Source organism: Talpa occidentalis, unplaced genomic scaffold, assembly GCF_014898055.3.
Source record: "Talpa occidentalis isolate TD23 unplaced genomic scaffold, MPIMG_talOcc4v2.1 talOcc4.2, whole genome shotgun sequence".
NCBI classification, from domain to species: Eukaryota; Metazoa; Chordata; class Mammalia; order Eulipotyphla; family Talpidae; genus Talpa; species Talpa occidentalis.
The window spans coordinates 63,646,652-63,660,822 of record NW_023602073.1 but is presented as its reverse complement, the minus strand read 5'-3'; the positions used below and the strand labels follow the sequence as shown (position 1 = coordinate 63,660,822).

The window sequence follows — 14,171 nt, the reverse complement described above, 5'->3', positions numbered from 1 at the left end:
GAATTTCCGGAGCTGCAAACCATGGGGCAGGAATACGGCGTATGACGTCACTGGAGTGTCACCCAGGAGGCGCCCAGACACGCCCGTGTTCCTCCAGGGCGCTCTGTGTTTACGTAGTTTCCGGAGCTCCTCCTTCCACGTAACTAGAGGTTGGTGTCTTCGGTAGTGTGGTGTCTTCGCTAGTGTGGTGTCTGCAGAGCACAGCGTTTCAGTTTTTCGATCCTGCCGCCCGCCTGGCCCGACGCCATGGGAGTGACTTGGTAGGACTGCAAGGGGTTTTGTGGGGCGGGGGTGGGGGTCTGGAGGGCCTTAGGGCCGAGAGACGACGGGGAGGAGGATCGTGACCAGGGTCCACCGTTCCCCAGGGAGGATGAGTGAGACTCGGGGCTGCCGATTCTCTGGGCCTGTTTCTTCGGGGATGCATGTCTTTCTCCTGGAAGGCGGTAGGTAAAAGGTTTTATGATAACCACATCAAAGGTTGTGTACCTCCTTCCCTTTTTCCTTGGCCCATGTTCCTGCTAGTGAGGTCATAGTGCTGCGGGGGTTGGAATTTAGGGTCCGAAATAGGATGTTCAGATTAAGATTTAGCTACAGGCAGGGCTGGAAGGGATAGTGGTTAGGCTACCAGGAGGCTGTCTTTTTTAGGTTTTTGCTTGCATCTCACTACTGCCACCAACTGTAGTTAGATCAGCCTGGTTTGGGTTCTAGTTTGGTAAATTTGAGGTCCTGAGTCTAGAGAGAGAAAAAAGAAGCTACTGAAAATTAGGAGAAAGGGGTTCAGGTTCTACTTCCAGCTATGTGTAGTTACATAGTAGATCTAGTTTCTGTGGGCTTTATGTCTCTAACATACTATAAGGGTGTCAGGGAAAAGTATGGACCTAATGCTCTTAGAGGAGTTAATTCCAAAATACTAGATTAGGACTTTCAAAATATATACATTGGTAAATGTGAGCATCTTGCCAGAGAGGACTGGAGGCCAGAAAATCGTTTGGCTCTAAGCTTCTCATAGAAAAGCCTGTGGGAACTATTCTTCCTGATAACTTGGTAAGCAGGTTTCACAGTGATTTTCCCCTTGTTTCCTACAGTGGACATTATTATCCTCCTTTAAATCCTCCAGCATTAGGATGATGTGTGAGGGATGGGGATGAAAAGTTTGCATCACAGAGATTTGCAACCGTGAAGGCCCCTGTTCATTTCAGTGGAAGAGGCAGATGGAAAGGACTCTCTCTTGGGACCCTTATCAACATTTTAAGAATCTAGGACTCCTTTCCCCAGTAGCATCAGTTTAGGGATTCTTATTTATTTCAAAATAAAGCACATCATCACTATGGCTTGTAAGTGGTTTTTGATAGCAAGGAGTGACAAATTTTAGCAACAGTAGGATTTTATGTTATAGCTTCATTTATGATAATAAAGTAATACAGTTTCTCACAAAATTCAATCATGTAACTGTCTTTATGATTTTCATATAGTTAAATCCTGTCTGTTCTGTTATTCACTAATGTTTTCTTTTAAATCTATTTCTTTTCCTTAAAAGTATTTTAACAGGCGACTGCTTACCTAGAGAAGCAGTCTAGTGTGGTGGTTAGGAGCTTGGACAGGGGACCAGTTTTCCTGACCTTGACTCTTGGCTAGACGACGCCACACTGTATCACCCTGTGCTTGTTTCCTTTGGTTTCCTTGTTTGTAATTGGGAGATAAATAATAGTGCCTCTCACAGGGTTTTTGGAAGGATTTGAACAGTTAAGTCATCTAAAGTCCTTTAGATACCGCCTGACGCATCATTGGTATTTAGTGATTGTTACCTCCTGGTAACCAACACCGTGGGAGTTACTTGGGTGGCGACTATTCTAAAGGGGAAACCACTTTCACTTACCATAGAAGGAAATCTTCTAGGTGACATTTTATGTTTCATTGTTTTGATTAAATTATCTTAAATCACCCCAAAAGATTATAAGCTCAAGACACGCTTTCTCTTTGATCCTAGGACTGTTGGCAGCAGTGAAGACCCGCTTTACTGCTAAACTCTCTTTGTTCAACTCACTATAAAAAGCCAGCTGGAAATGAAATGTTAAGGCAGTTTCTTTGGGGTGTTAACTCCCCCCAAAGACACCCTCTCCCTGCTTTTCAGAGTGTTCTGCCTTGATGGAAATATTCTCTATCAGCACTGTCCAGTAACACTAGCCCTCAGCCATATGTGGCTCTTGAACCCTGGAAATGTGGATAGTGCAGCTGAGGCTTTGAAATTTTAATTTGTTTTATTAGTTTGGGTGGAAATCGCTACGTGTGGCTTGTGGCTACTCTTCTAGAGGACATAAGTTCAAAGTGTTAGAGAGTAGGTGAAAACACAAAACCCAGGCTGAGGCTTTCTCCTTGATATAGTCAGAACTAAAAAGGATTGCAAAGGGAATCCCTTTCTTATCATAAGACTCATGTTATCAAGTGTTCAGCTGGTGTGTCACTAAAATCCTCTCTCAAATGGTGGCACACATACCTTGCTTAGAAAATGCTAGTGCAGTAGATAGTAAGTTCACTGCATTCATGTGACAATCCTGAGACCCATATTCTAGTTCTTAGCAGAGCTTTCAGGGATGATGGGCCTCTAATTTCTTGTCTTTGTAATGAGTGCTTGGGATAGGTGGTCTCCAAGGTAACACCTGGTCCTAATGAGTTGTGATTCTTTGGGTGACTGAGTGGCTCCAGAATGTGTTTCTCTGGATGCTAATGATTTGGTCCTTTCCCTTCCAGTGTGTCCCAGATGCCTGTGGCTGAGGGCAAGAGTGTCCAGCAGACTGTGGAGCTCCTCACTCGGAAATTGGAGATGCTCGGGGCAGAGAAGCAAGGAACGTTTTGTGTGGACTGCGAGACCTACCACACAGCTGCCTCTACCCTTGGCAACCAAGGTCAGTGAGATGGGTCTGCAGGATTGTTGAGTCAGGCAACACCACACTGATAAAGACACGGGAGTCGTGGAGCCGTCTGCACAAAGCAGGATGCTGCTGAGAGCAAGATCCTGGCTGTTTTTATTGATAGAATAATCATAGAGCATCAGCTACATGCGTTAGGAGGACAAGGAGACAGGATGGGTGAAACTCAGGAATTTTTTCTAGGGCTTGGGGGACACGAGTCTGCTGACCATGTTATCAGCTTCATGACCAAGTGTTGTAAATTGAAACTAGACCCCAGATCCCCAGCCACGGTCCTAATCTTATCATCAAGGCATTCCACTGATCAGCTTCTGGGGTCCCTTGTCATACATTGGTCCTTGGCCCCCCGGGCTTTCCCGGTCATACCTCATGATGTATGAGTCGGGAGTAAGTTTATGCATCCATCCTCAACCCCCTGCGTGTTCCCGATCATACCTCTTGATCATACCTTTCCAGAGTTATCAAGCTTTCTGCTCTTGATTGATATGAAAGGCACCTTGTAAGGTTTGGCTCATATGACTGTGACTGGACACTTCTGACCTTTGTGTAGCCACAATGCGGGCTGTACAGGCTGCTTAAATCTAGCAGACCGACACAGGATGGCTAGAACTTGGCTCGGAGTTGATAAACATTCATGTTTTCTAAAGTCTTTCTCCTCTTCTGCTAAGGATGGTGTTCTTTAACATGTGGAAGATGTGTTTCTGAATTCTTTAATTCTTGGTGTTTTATCTCTTAGACTGGACCTGGAATCTTCAGATTGTTTTTTGTTTCCAGTTTACACTTTTAAAGCAGTGTTTCTCAGAGGGCAAGTGAATCCTCTCACTCCCCACACTGTGGCCTACACCCCAGGTCTTGTATGCGTAAATAAATAAAAATAAATAAATAATCTAAAAAAGAAAAGCATTGGGAAAGATTAGAGGATGAGAGGAAGGGAGACCCCAGTGTTTCTTTCCCTCTCCCTCTGCGTTGGGCAGTGTCTTTGGCTGTGGCATTGTCTCCTAGTTGGTTCTAGCTCCTGCTAGTCAGCCTTCTTTCTGACTGTCATGACTGCATATCTTTCCCTTCCAACCTTGGGCATGCTAGTGGCTCCTGTTTTGCAGCTCTTTCAGTTGCCTTTGCTTTCCTTTTTGGTGTGTTAGTTCTTCCAACCCCTGTATTAAATCCCCCTAGTGAAACTCTCTGATACGGGTTTTGTTTTTGTGCTCTTCCCAGTATAGTTCTGTCATCTGTACAATGAAAATAATCATAGTACTTACTCTTAGTGGTGGCATGCTAACTAGATAAATTAATCAAAGGAAAAAACTGAGAGCTTGTCATGTAAAAAATATATAATAAAAGATAGCTAGCAGCTGTACTGAATTTCACTGTTGTTAAAAGTCACTGTATTACTATTTGTTTTGCCTTTGATAAGAAGGGGCTAAGAATCAAAAGAACAGTTGCAGAAGCATTTGGAAAACAAAACATTTGTTTATAGATATGATTATGTACTGCTTTTTTTCTTTGAAGAATTTTTTTTTTTTTTAATTTATTTATACAAGAACTAGGGTACAGTCAGAGGTGTGGGAGGGTGAGAGAATCCACCAGAGACAGAGCGGGGAGCAGAACAGGCAGACAGACTGAAGACACTGCTGAGGGGAGCAGCGGGCGAGACAGAAGAGGTCTGTTGTGCCATGTGGGAATCCCCCTGACCAGCCAGGAATTGAACCCACGCTGCAAAGGCTGCGGATAGCTTCACAGCGCTGCACTCAACCCACCGCACCACCGGGGAGGCCCCAGACCTTTACTTTTAATGTGCTACAGTATAATTGGGGGAACAACAGATACATGGCTACAGTGGGAAGAGCAATAAACCTAAGGTCAGAAGGCCTGGATTGGGAGTTCTGCTGCTGATGGCTCGGGGCCCTAGATCAGAGGTCCTCTCACTGACTAGCATTAACACCACCCAGAGAGCTTGCTAACCCCCTACCAGAGTTTCTGATGCAGTAGATTTGGGTGGGACTGAGAGTTTACATTTTTTAACTGGTTCCTAGGTGGTGGTGCTGCTGCTGGTCTGGGATCCATTAGCCTCATTTTCCTCATCTAGAAAAGGGCATTAAAACTGGTTTACTTGCTTGTAGAGAAATGAAAAGTTTTCATTGTGATTAAAAAATTAACATTGCCTGTAAGCAACTGGAAGTGTCTTTATTATAAAAAAAAAAAAACAAACCAGCAACAACAACAAACAAAAACCCTTTGGTGACTTTCAAATTATATTCAAGACAATAAGAACACCTGTAGACTCCTACAATATAAATTAAGTGTGCAATTATAGTGAGTTTGCATGAGAACAGAATGACAGTTCAGCTCTGGATGACTTGTTTTTGAGGGTTGATGTGTTTTGAGCTGAATTTAGTAGGAGGTGAAAAGTGTGAACTGGCAGCAAGCTGTCAGGGATGTGGGAGGTAGTTCTATGCAGAGCCTTTTGTGTTCTGGAAGTGGCAGCAAAATGCGGGCCTGTGCAGTCACAATGCTCCCTGCTTCCCTCTTCCCATCTCCTCATTCTTTTCCACTACTGTTTTCTTAGCCTTACCTAAATGTGTTCTTTCCTTCTGTCTGTGGCTGAGTTCTACCCTTTCTTCATAACCTATTTCAGGGTCTTGCCCATTTTGTTCTCTTCCTATTCTCAAGTCTCTCCTACCTTACAAAAGACTGCTGGTCTTTTTTAGTTTCCCCCCCCCCATCTCTCTTGTGCGATTGCCAGATTCTTGGAGCCAAGAGCTAAGCCCTCTACTTCTAAGCCTCTTAAACTCCAGCATGGTGTGCTTCGGAAGTATTTGAGGGTGTGGCAGTCCATTCATTAACTTTTGTAGTGTATGAGAGAAAGGGCCTGCTTTCTGTTTTTTGCCGCCTTCCATTTTCCTCTTAATCCAGTGCAGATAGCTTTCCTTCCTCCTCTTTCTTTTTTAAAGATTTATTTATTTATGCATGCAAGAACTGAGGTACAGGCCAGAAGTGTGGGGGTGAGAAGATTCACCAGAGACAGAACGGGGAACAGAACAGGCAGATCGACTGAAATACACTGCTGAGGGGAGCAGTGGGTGAGTCAGGAGAGGTGCAGGAGAGGTCTTCTGCACCATGCAGGTAGCTCCCTGGCCGGGGATCGAACTCGTGCTGCCGTGGCTGCAGATAGCTTCATAGGTTGCGTCCCAACCCCTTGTGCCACTAGGAAGGTCCAGCTTTCCTTCCTTCTTGAAGAAAGCCTATAGTAATCAAGAGAAGACATATTTTCCAGGGGTTGGGAGGGGTGAAGTGGAATTTAGAACTGTATCTTCTTGTTCCAGATTTTGAATTCTTTCTGCGGTAGTAGTGCTGCTTGCTTCCCAGTTGGCTAGACATTGTCAGGTTTTCCAAGAGTTCACCGTTGCCTTCGTAGTGAAGTCCCAACTTCTTGGCATGGTGGACAAGACTTACTGCAGCCTGGCTCTGGCCTACCTTTCCAGCTTCATGCTCAGATACCTGCGCCTGCTGCTTTCTTGGGGCCACTTCCTATATAGGTGAGCAGGATGGACAGAAAAGAGAGCTGCTGCTTTAATTGGTGTCTTTAAATGCTTTTACTTTTGTTTTCCTTATTATGTAACAAGATAGAGAATACTACGTAAAGTCTCTGATTTATTGCTCATCATTATTAAGCATCCCTGTACAAGCTAAAGAATTGAACCATTACCACCACTGCCAATGTTCCCTGTGTGCCCTATCTTTCTCTGTAGAATGGGGTGAGTAGTACCCCTTGCTGCCTCACCCACTGTTCCTCTCTGGAAAGGCTCTGTGTGAGGGGATTCCATTCAAGACCGCTGAGGTAATGTCATATTGCCACCTGCCTTGTTCCATGCCTTTGGATAGATCCTGGGGTTAGCTGACAAAGGCCTTGTTGCTGAGTAGACTCTCTGTCCTTGCAGGTCAGTCTGGGAAGCTGATGTATGTGATGCACAACTCAGAATACCCTCTGAGCTGCTTTGCCCTCTTTGAGAACGGCCCTTGCCTTATTGCCGACACCAACTTTGATGTGCTTATGGTGAAGCTCAAGGGCTTTTTCCAGAGTGCCAAGGCGAGCAAGATTGAGACCCGTGGCACCCGTTACCAGTACTGTGACTTCCTAGTGAAGGTGGGAACGGTCACGATGGGACCAAGTGCCCGTGGCATCTCCGTGGAGGTAAGACCTTGTTGGTGGGAGCAGGATGTACAGAAAGGGCCACTCAGCAAGGGGTTCTGAAGATTCCATGTCCCGCTGCTTTACCTGGACCCATCTGCAGAGCATCCGTGTGCCATGTCCCCTTCCATCAGTCATATGGGCACTCTAGCCCAGTATGGGAAGTGGGAAGCCGGACTCAAAGCAGGTAGAAAGCTTAGGAAGACTGGCTTGCTGGAGAAAGGAAGAGATAGTCAAGGGAGGCAGGGCCTAGTCATCATCATGAGGAGGAATAGAGCAAACCAGGCCAACTTCTGGTGCAGCTAAGTTTTGGGAGCTGGGTCCTAAATCATGTGTTCACACACTTCTCCTTAGTGTACTTTAAGAATAGTTCTCAAAAGTTGAGCAGCAAAGATGTGGCCTTTCCTTTTGATAAGCTGTCCACTTGCGTAGAGGCAGGGCTGTGTGCCTAGATGTATATATTGAACATGGCAAAGACAGGAAGAAGCAGTAGTTGACTTTGGGACCAATGAGAGTCCATTGTCTACTATGTGCCCAGCACTGTGTGAGATTTAAAAAAAAAAAGCCTGCCTTCGGAAAATTTATGATTTAGAAAGAGAGCAAGTCCAGAGTACGCAAACTGTTTTTTGAAGTTAGTCTAATAAGAAAATCTACAGAGGCGGCACAGATTGTTGTGGGAATTTGGGCCTGTAAGTGAACCGCTGTATTTGGGTTTGTTATTTAAACCACCACCATTCACTGGAGCACCTTTGTGCATGCTCTCACACCAACACCCTCTTCTCTGTTTGCCTCATTTCTGCTGTTGAAGTCAACTACTATATTTAAAATTTTTATTTATTTATTAACTGGGATCCAAGCCAGAGGTGCAGGGAATGAGAGGATTCACCAGAAACAGAGTGGGGAGCAAAACAGGCAGATCTACTGAAATACACTGCTGAGGGGAGCAGCGGGGAGACAGGAGAGTTCTGCTGCGCCATGCAGGTTGGCTCCCTGGCTGGGGATTGAACTCATGCCGTAGTGGCTGGTGATAGCTTGATAGCACTGAGACTTGAACCCCTATGCCACCGGGAGGTCCCTGCTAGTTTATTTTTATTGTTTTGTCTATTCATCAACTTTGTTCTTTTGTATTAACGTATAGGTGAAATCATCCAATACTTGTGTTTCTACTTCTGATTTTCTTATATTTTGCATAATCCTCCCTACTTATCTCCATTTTGCTGCAAATAGCAAATTGTCATCATTTTTAAAAATCACTGAATACTATTTTGTTTATTCTCCCATTGTGTTTATATATATCACATCTCTGTTACCAGTCATCTCTCAGCTTGGGGATTAAAATGCTTCCTGCAGGAGTAGCATTTAAAGAGGCACTTAAAATGTAGAGACATGGAAATAAAGCATCCCTGGTGGAGAAAAGGGCATTAGTGGTAGTTAGCTCTAAAATGCCATCTACCTCTAAGGGTAAGATTTCCTGATCCCTTTCAGCTTGAGATATACCTTGTATTGCGTTTGTGCTTATAATTCTGGAATCTACAGTTTGTTTATTGTCTTCATTTCCGACTTTAGAGTATAAACCCAAATGAAAATGCATACATTGTGCAAAAATGAAAAATGATGTAAGAATTATATAAAATAAAATATTAAAGAAAAAAAAGAGCATAAACCCACCCCAAATGTTTCTTTGCTTGTTTCTCCATATGTTTACCAATAATTTCCCCGGCACAGTGGCTGGGAAATTATTCCTTAGGGTCAATGCCCAGGCTGGGTCTACCTTAAGAGTCATATTTCTCACATGCCTACTCTGCTCTCTACTGCCCCCTGCCACCACTTTTACTCTCATTTCACAGAATTTTCCTCAAATTTTCACCCAATGTAATGGGCTACACAGACCTGAGAGTATCAGAAGTGGCCTAGATCTACTTCTGGGTCTTGTGAGTAGGACTGTGGATTAACTCCAAGTTTTGAGGCTGTCAGAGATGCCCAAAGGGAGTGATGCTGGATGTGTTGAATCCCTGGTGTTTGGGTTGAATATTTCCTGTGGAGCAACACTGTGTTGGAGGGCATGTGTCTTTGGCCCTGGGCTGGGGAAAATGGGAACAGGGATAAGAGGTACAAGAGAAACAAGACCTCATCCTTGCCTTCACTTACCCTGTCCTCGTGCTCCTCAGGTGGAGTATGGCCCCTGTGTGGTAGCTAGCGACTGCTGGAACCTGCTACTGGAGTTTCTACAGAGTTTCCTAGGCAGCCACACACCAGGGGCTCCAGCGGTGTTTGGGAACAGACACGATGCAGTCTACGGCCCAGCAGACACCATGGTCCAGTACATGGAGCTCTTCAACAAGATCCGTAAGCAGCAGCAGGTGCCGGTGGCTGGGATTCGCTAATGACTGGCAGCGCCCTGGCTGAGCTCTGTCACCAGGGGACTTCACAGGAGGAATGGGTGTGCACCCGCAGACCCGCGGACCTCAGGAACCCAGGGCAGACATGGAGACTTCTTTCCCTCTACATCTCCCAGCTGTGACTTTGGTTCTGGGCTCTGGACTCCCCTCCCCTGGCCCTCACTCACAGCCCCTCAACAGCTGTTTCACCCCATGCCTTGTTGGACTTGGCCTCTCCTCAAGAACGGTAATTATGAAGAGTGGAGAAGTTCGGAGCTTTCCTGCTTTAGGGGAAAAGGTAGGACAGGGGTGTCCCTGCCTATTACTGGTGGGGAAAACATTCTGTATCTCCAGTTATTGTGATTTGGCCTTGGCCCATGTCATGCTGCATTTTGTGCTGGGCTGTGCTGTAATAAAGGTCTCTTCCTTTACTCAAGGGATGTGGCAAGGCCTCTCTCCTGGAGATGGAGGAAGCGCCACAAGTTGTTTGATGGCTGTCATTTTCTGACCTGTTTGCTAAAGTGAATGATGAACAGACATTTCTAGGGTGTTGCCTGAATCCTTCAAAATCTCCCTCTGGCCTCTTTCCATTCAGTTGTGAATTATGTTAAGCATGGGCTAAACTACTCTAACAAACAGAACCAAAGTGGTGGTGGCTCTTAGTAGAAATTGATTTTTCTCTTGTGATATACAGAGGCAGTCACACAGTTCAGGGAATATTGTATTCTACAAGGTTTTCAGGAACTTGGTCTCCTCTTGTCTTGCTGTTCAGCCACCCCTAGTTGTCTCATCCCCAAAGTCACAGCAGATTTATTCATGTCCATATTCTACTAGGGAAAGAGAGAAAGAACAAAAGCTATTGGTTGCTGAAATCACTGTGGCCACACTTTGCTGAAGGGCGACTGGGACATACAGCCTTTCATTTCATACAGCCTTTCATGTGCCCAGTTAAATCTCACAAGGGGTTGTGACTAAGAGATGGAGAAAAGTGGATGCTGGGGCCTCCATTTGTGACATATGCTACACAGAGCTCAATGGATGTGCCCAAGAATGTTATTGGCTTAGTCCTCCCTAAGCCCCCCGGAACAAAAAGCATTTATTTATGAGTTAGATTGAGGCACAATTGGTTCCAGAGCCACTTTCACTTTATCTGGCTAGATCAGCCATACCAAAGTAAATCCTGCATCCCTTTCCTAAGTGTTAGCATCAGGACCTCTCCAGTTTTCATGCACCCAGAGCTAAGGCTTAGAGCAGTTGACCCTAATATTTGTTCTGTGCTTCATGGTTTCCTGAACTCTTTTTCCTCATCTCATTTGAGCCTCCGTGGTGCTGACTTGACCTGTGTTACCTGCTGCTAAAGTTTCCAGTCGGGCTACAGTTCGATACACAGAGATGGATTTAGGAAATGTGTTGATGTATGTACTGCAGAGTACCCTCAAGGAAGCTGTCCCTCACTGAAGCATTTAAATAGAAATTGTTTTCAGAGCTGAAGTTTCTGCTTCAAGGATCAGTTAGTGGTCCTGTTTTCCTCTGACTTTGCCTGGCAGGATACTCAATTCAACTTTATAACTGCGGGAGCATTTTTGGTTCATACTTCTCCTTGGTTTTTTCATTTGCTCCTTTGATTCAGTTTTACTTTTTTTAGCTAAGGTGTGTTTTAGATATCACACACAATAAAATGCATGGATCTTAACTATTTTGGCCTTCTGATGTATGTTGATTTATTTGTATTTGTGTATAGGCTGCCTCAAATCTCTTATGAGATGAGAGAGCATTTAAGCACTATTTGGAACATAACTGTGTTCCTGAAAACATACAGTAATTGAGTGTATGAATGGATATGACTCTAGGTTTACATATTAAAAAGAGAGACTGTTTCCTTAAAAATAAAAAATAATACAAATTCCCTAACTAGAGTTTGCTTTTTTTTTTAAAGATTTATTTATTTATGCATACAAGAGCTGGGGTATAGGCCAGAGGTGCTGGAGGTGAGAGGATTCACCAGAGACAGAGTGGGGAACAGAACAGGCAGATTGACCAAAGTACACTGCTGAGGGGAGTAGCGGGCGAGTCAGGAGAGGTCTGCTGCACCAAGTGGGTTGCTCCCTGGCTGGCTGGGGATAGAACTCGTGCTGCAGAGGTTGCGGACAGCTTCATAGGTTGTGTTTTAAACCCTTGTGCCACCAGGGAGGCCCCTAGTTTGCCTTTTTAGACAGTCTTGGCTCATAAGTTTCCAGCATTTTTTGCTTTGCTTTTGTTCTTTTCTCTTATATTTGAGTGTACACCTGACCCACTTGCAGTCCAGTGAAAAGCAGACCAAGCTTTAAGAACTGCTTTTGTTCGTTTTTGTCCTTTGTGTCATTTAAAGGAAGTTGATCACTAAAAAAGACAGGTAAGGCACTGCATTTCTACAAATAGGGCTCCACTAGCAAAGCTGCCATGAACTGATTACTAGTGGGGAGCTCCCAAGAGTCAGTCCTCTTTTATGTGTAAGTCTGAATGAGGGTTGTAAGACTAGTTTAAGATTATCAGTAAATCATTTTTGAAAGTTCAGGTTGAATGAAAGTTGAGGGGTATTTGTGTAAATTTAAGGAAAAGGGCATGGTTAGCCTCATTATATAAATAAAAAATATTTAAACTCAATTAGTCAGTGAGATGCCATATATTTGGGTTGAAATTTGATGTTTTTTGGGCCTTCCTAGTGGCGCAGCAGATTGAGCGCAGAGCTGTGAAGCTGTCCACTGCCTCTGCAGTGCCGGTTCGATTCCTGGCTGGCCAGGGAGATTCCTACATGGGGAGGCAGACCTCTCCTGCCGCCCGCTGCTCCCCTCAGCAGTGTACATCGGTCCTTCTGCCTGTTCTGCTCCCTGCTCTGTCTCTGGTGAATTCTCTCACCCCTCGTGCCTCTGGCTGGCCTGTATGCCAGTGCTTGTATAAATAAATAAATCTTAAAAAAAAATTTTGGTGTTTTTCCTTCTATACTAGACTACCTTGTTACTCCTCTTTTTAAAAAAATATTTATTTATGCATACAAGAGCTGGGGTATAGGCCAGGGGTGGGGGGCGTGAGAGGATTCACCGTAGACAGTGGGGAGCAGAACAGGTAAATTGACTGAATTACACTGCTGAGGGGAGCAGCAGGCAAGACAGGAGAGGTCTGCCACACCATGTGGGTCAGCTCCCTGGTGGATTGAACTCAGATATTGCATTGGTTGGCAATAGCTTGATAGTGCTGAGACTTAATTAACCCTTTACACCTCCAGGAGGCTCCGCACTGTGACTCTTAAAGTAGGCCTTCGAATGTCTCCGCAGGTCATCAACTCTCAAGGGGCGCCTCATGAGACCTAAGATGCCATGGAATTGGATATGGTTTCATGTACATGTGCAGTTTTTATGGGGGGGAGGAGATAGATTTTATAGGTTTCATTAAAATATATCTTGAGATCTATAATCCAAACAAAAACAAACAAACAAAAAAAAAACCTTAAAGGGAGAAGAGATACTGAAGGGAAAATAGCAGGAAGGCAAAGATAAAGCGGGTTTGACTTGTGAGCAAGTCTCTTCCCTTGTTTTTTGGACCCTGGGGTCCTCTTCAAGGATTTTCCTGCTTCATTTTATAGTCCATGAGGCCTTGGGGTCAGTTTCTGGGAAAATGGACTGTTTTACTACTCTGATCTTTCCTGTGGTTTCCCCCTTCTCTTGTCTCTACACATAATACACTACCTTTTAGAGACAAGTAGGAGTAAATATGTATGAAGCAATCTTCATAGCTTTCTTTGTGGCCCCAGGAGTTACTCTTCTGTTATGACACACTCCATGGGATCTGAAAATTATCCTGTTGTAATGGAGTTCTCCATAATGAGTATATTTTCATTTTTCAAGATGATGCAATTGATGAGCCAGAGAAATAGATCTGCACTTTGCTGTTGAAATTAACAAGTTAAAAAAAATTCTTAGAACTATAAGGGGAATATTCCCACTTCTCTTGCATTTCTGTTTTATTTCTCAACATATTCCTGCCCCATAAGATAAGCATAGCATTGCTTTTTTTTTTTTTTTTTTTTCCCCTTTAAAAGCTGGAAAAGAGTATTTAGGGATATTTTTGTATCCTAGATTGTCCCAAAGACAGAATCCAATATTGAAAACCTTTTGTCCTATAGGAAATGCAAAAGTGGAATCTGGAGGTGACAGGTATCCAGGCAGCCAGCTAAAGGGAAATGAGCACTGCATTAGGAGACACATGAATGAGCGCCCTCCATTGTGACTTCCGTAAGTTGGTCTCTCTGGGTCTCATTTGTAAAGTGGGAGTAATGATACCTGCTTTCCATATTTTTTTTTAAATGATTTTTTTTTTTATTTATACAAGAGCAGGGGTATAGGCCAGATGGTGGGAGGGTGAGAGGATTCACCAGAGATAGAGCAAGGAACAGAACAGACAGACTGACGAAATACACTGCTGAGGGGAGCAGCAGGCAAGACAGGAGAGGTCTGCTCGCCATGTGGGTTGCTCCGAGACCTGTGGGGATCGAACCGGCACTGCAGAGGCTGCGGACAGCTTCACAGAGCTGCGCTCCACCGCCTGTGCCACCTGTACAAGAGCCAGGGTACAGGCCAAGGTGTGGGAAGTGAGAGGATTCACCAGAGACAGAGTGGGGAACAGAACAGGCAGATTGACCAAAGT

At 44.5% G+C, this 14,171-nt stretch overlaps 1 protein-coding gene across 4 annotated transcripts; it reads left to right on the top strand.

The window, feature by feature from the left end:
• Nucleotides 1–104: 104 nt before the first annotated feature.
• On the top strand, nt 105–13,822 carry MED20 (mediator complex subunit 20). 4 transcript variants are annotated; one of them, XR_005126822.2, is made up of 5 exons: nt 105–260; nt 2,749–2,903; nt 6,863–7,116; nt 9,282–9,789; nt 13,651–13,822. XR_005126822.2 is itself a non-coding variant. In XM_037519707.2 (4 exons), the coding sequence occupies exons 1-4, from the start codon at nt 247–249 to the stop codon at nt 9,495–9,497; spliced, it is 639 nt and encodes a 212-aa protein (XP_037375604.1). In that variant the 5' UTR covers nt 105–246; the 3' UTR covers nt 9,498–12,292. The 4 variants fall into 4 exon arrangements, 3 of the variants coding, with proteins under 3 accessions (XP_037375604.1, XP_054554763.1, XP_054554764.1); XM_037519707.2 differs by lacking the exon at nt 13,651–13,822 and having other exon boundaries at nt 9,282–12,292; XM_054698788.1 differs by lacking the exons at nt 105–260; nt 13,651–13,822 and adding an exon at nt 325–443 and having other exon boundaries at nt 9,282–12,292.
• The last annotated feature ends 349 nt before the right edge of the window (nt 13,823–14,171 follow it).

Coding starts and splice junctions, on each gene's coding strand:
- MED20 (XM_037519707.2), top strand. Junction 2,904..6,862: donor CTCTACCCTTGGCAACCAAG/GTCAGTGAGATG, acceptor CTGTCCTTGCAG/GTCAGTCTGGGAAGCTGATG. Junction 7,117..9,281: donor CCCGTGGCATCTCCGTGGAG/GTAAGACCTTGT, acceptor CGTGCTCCTCAG/GTGGAGTATGGCCCCTGTGT.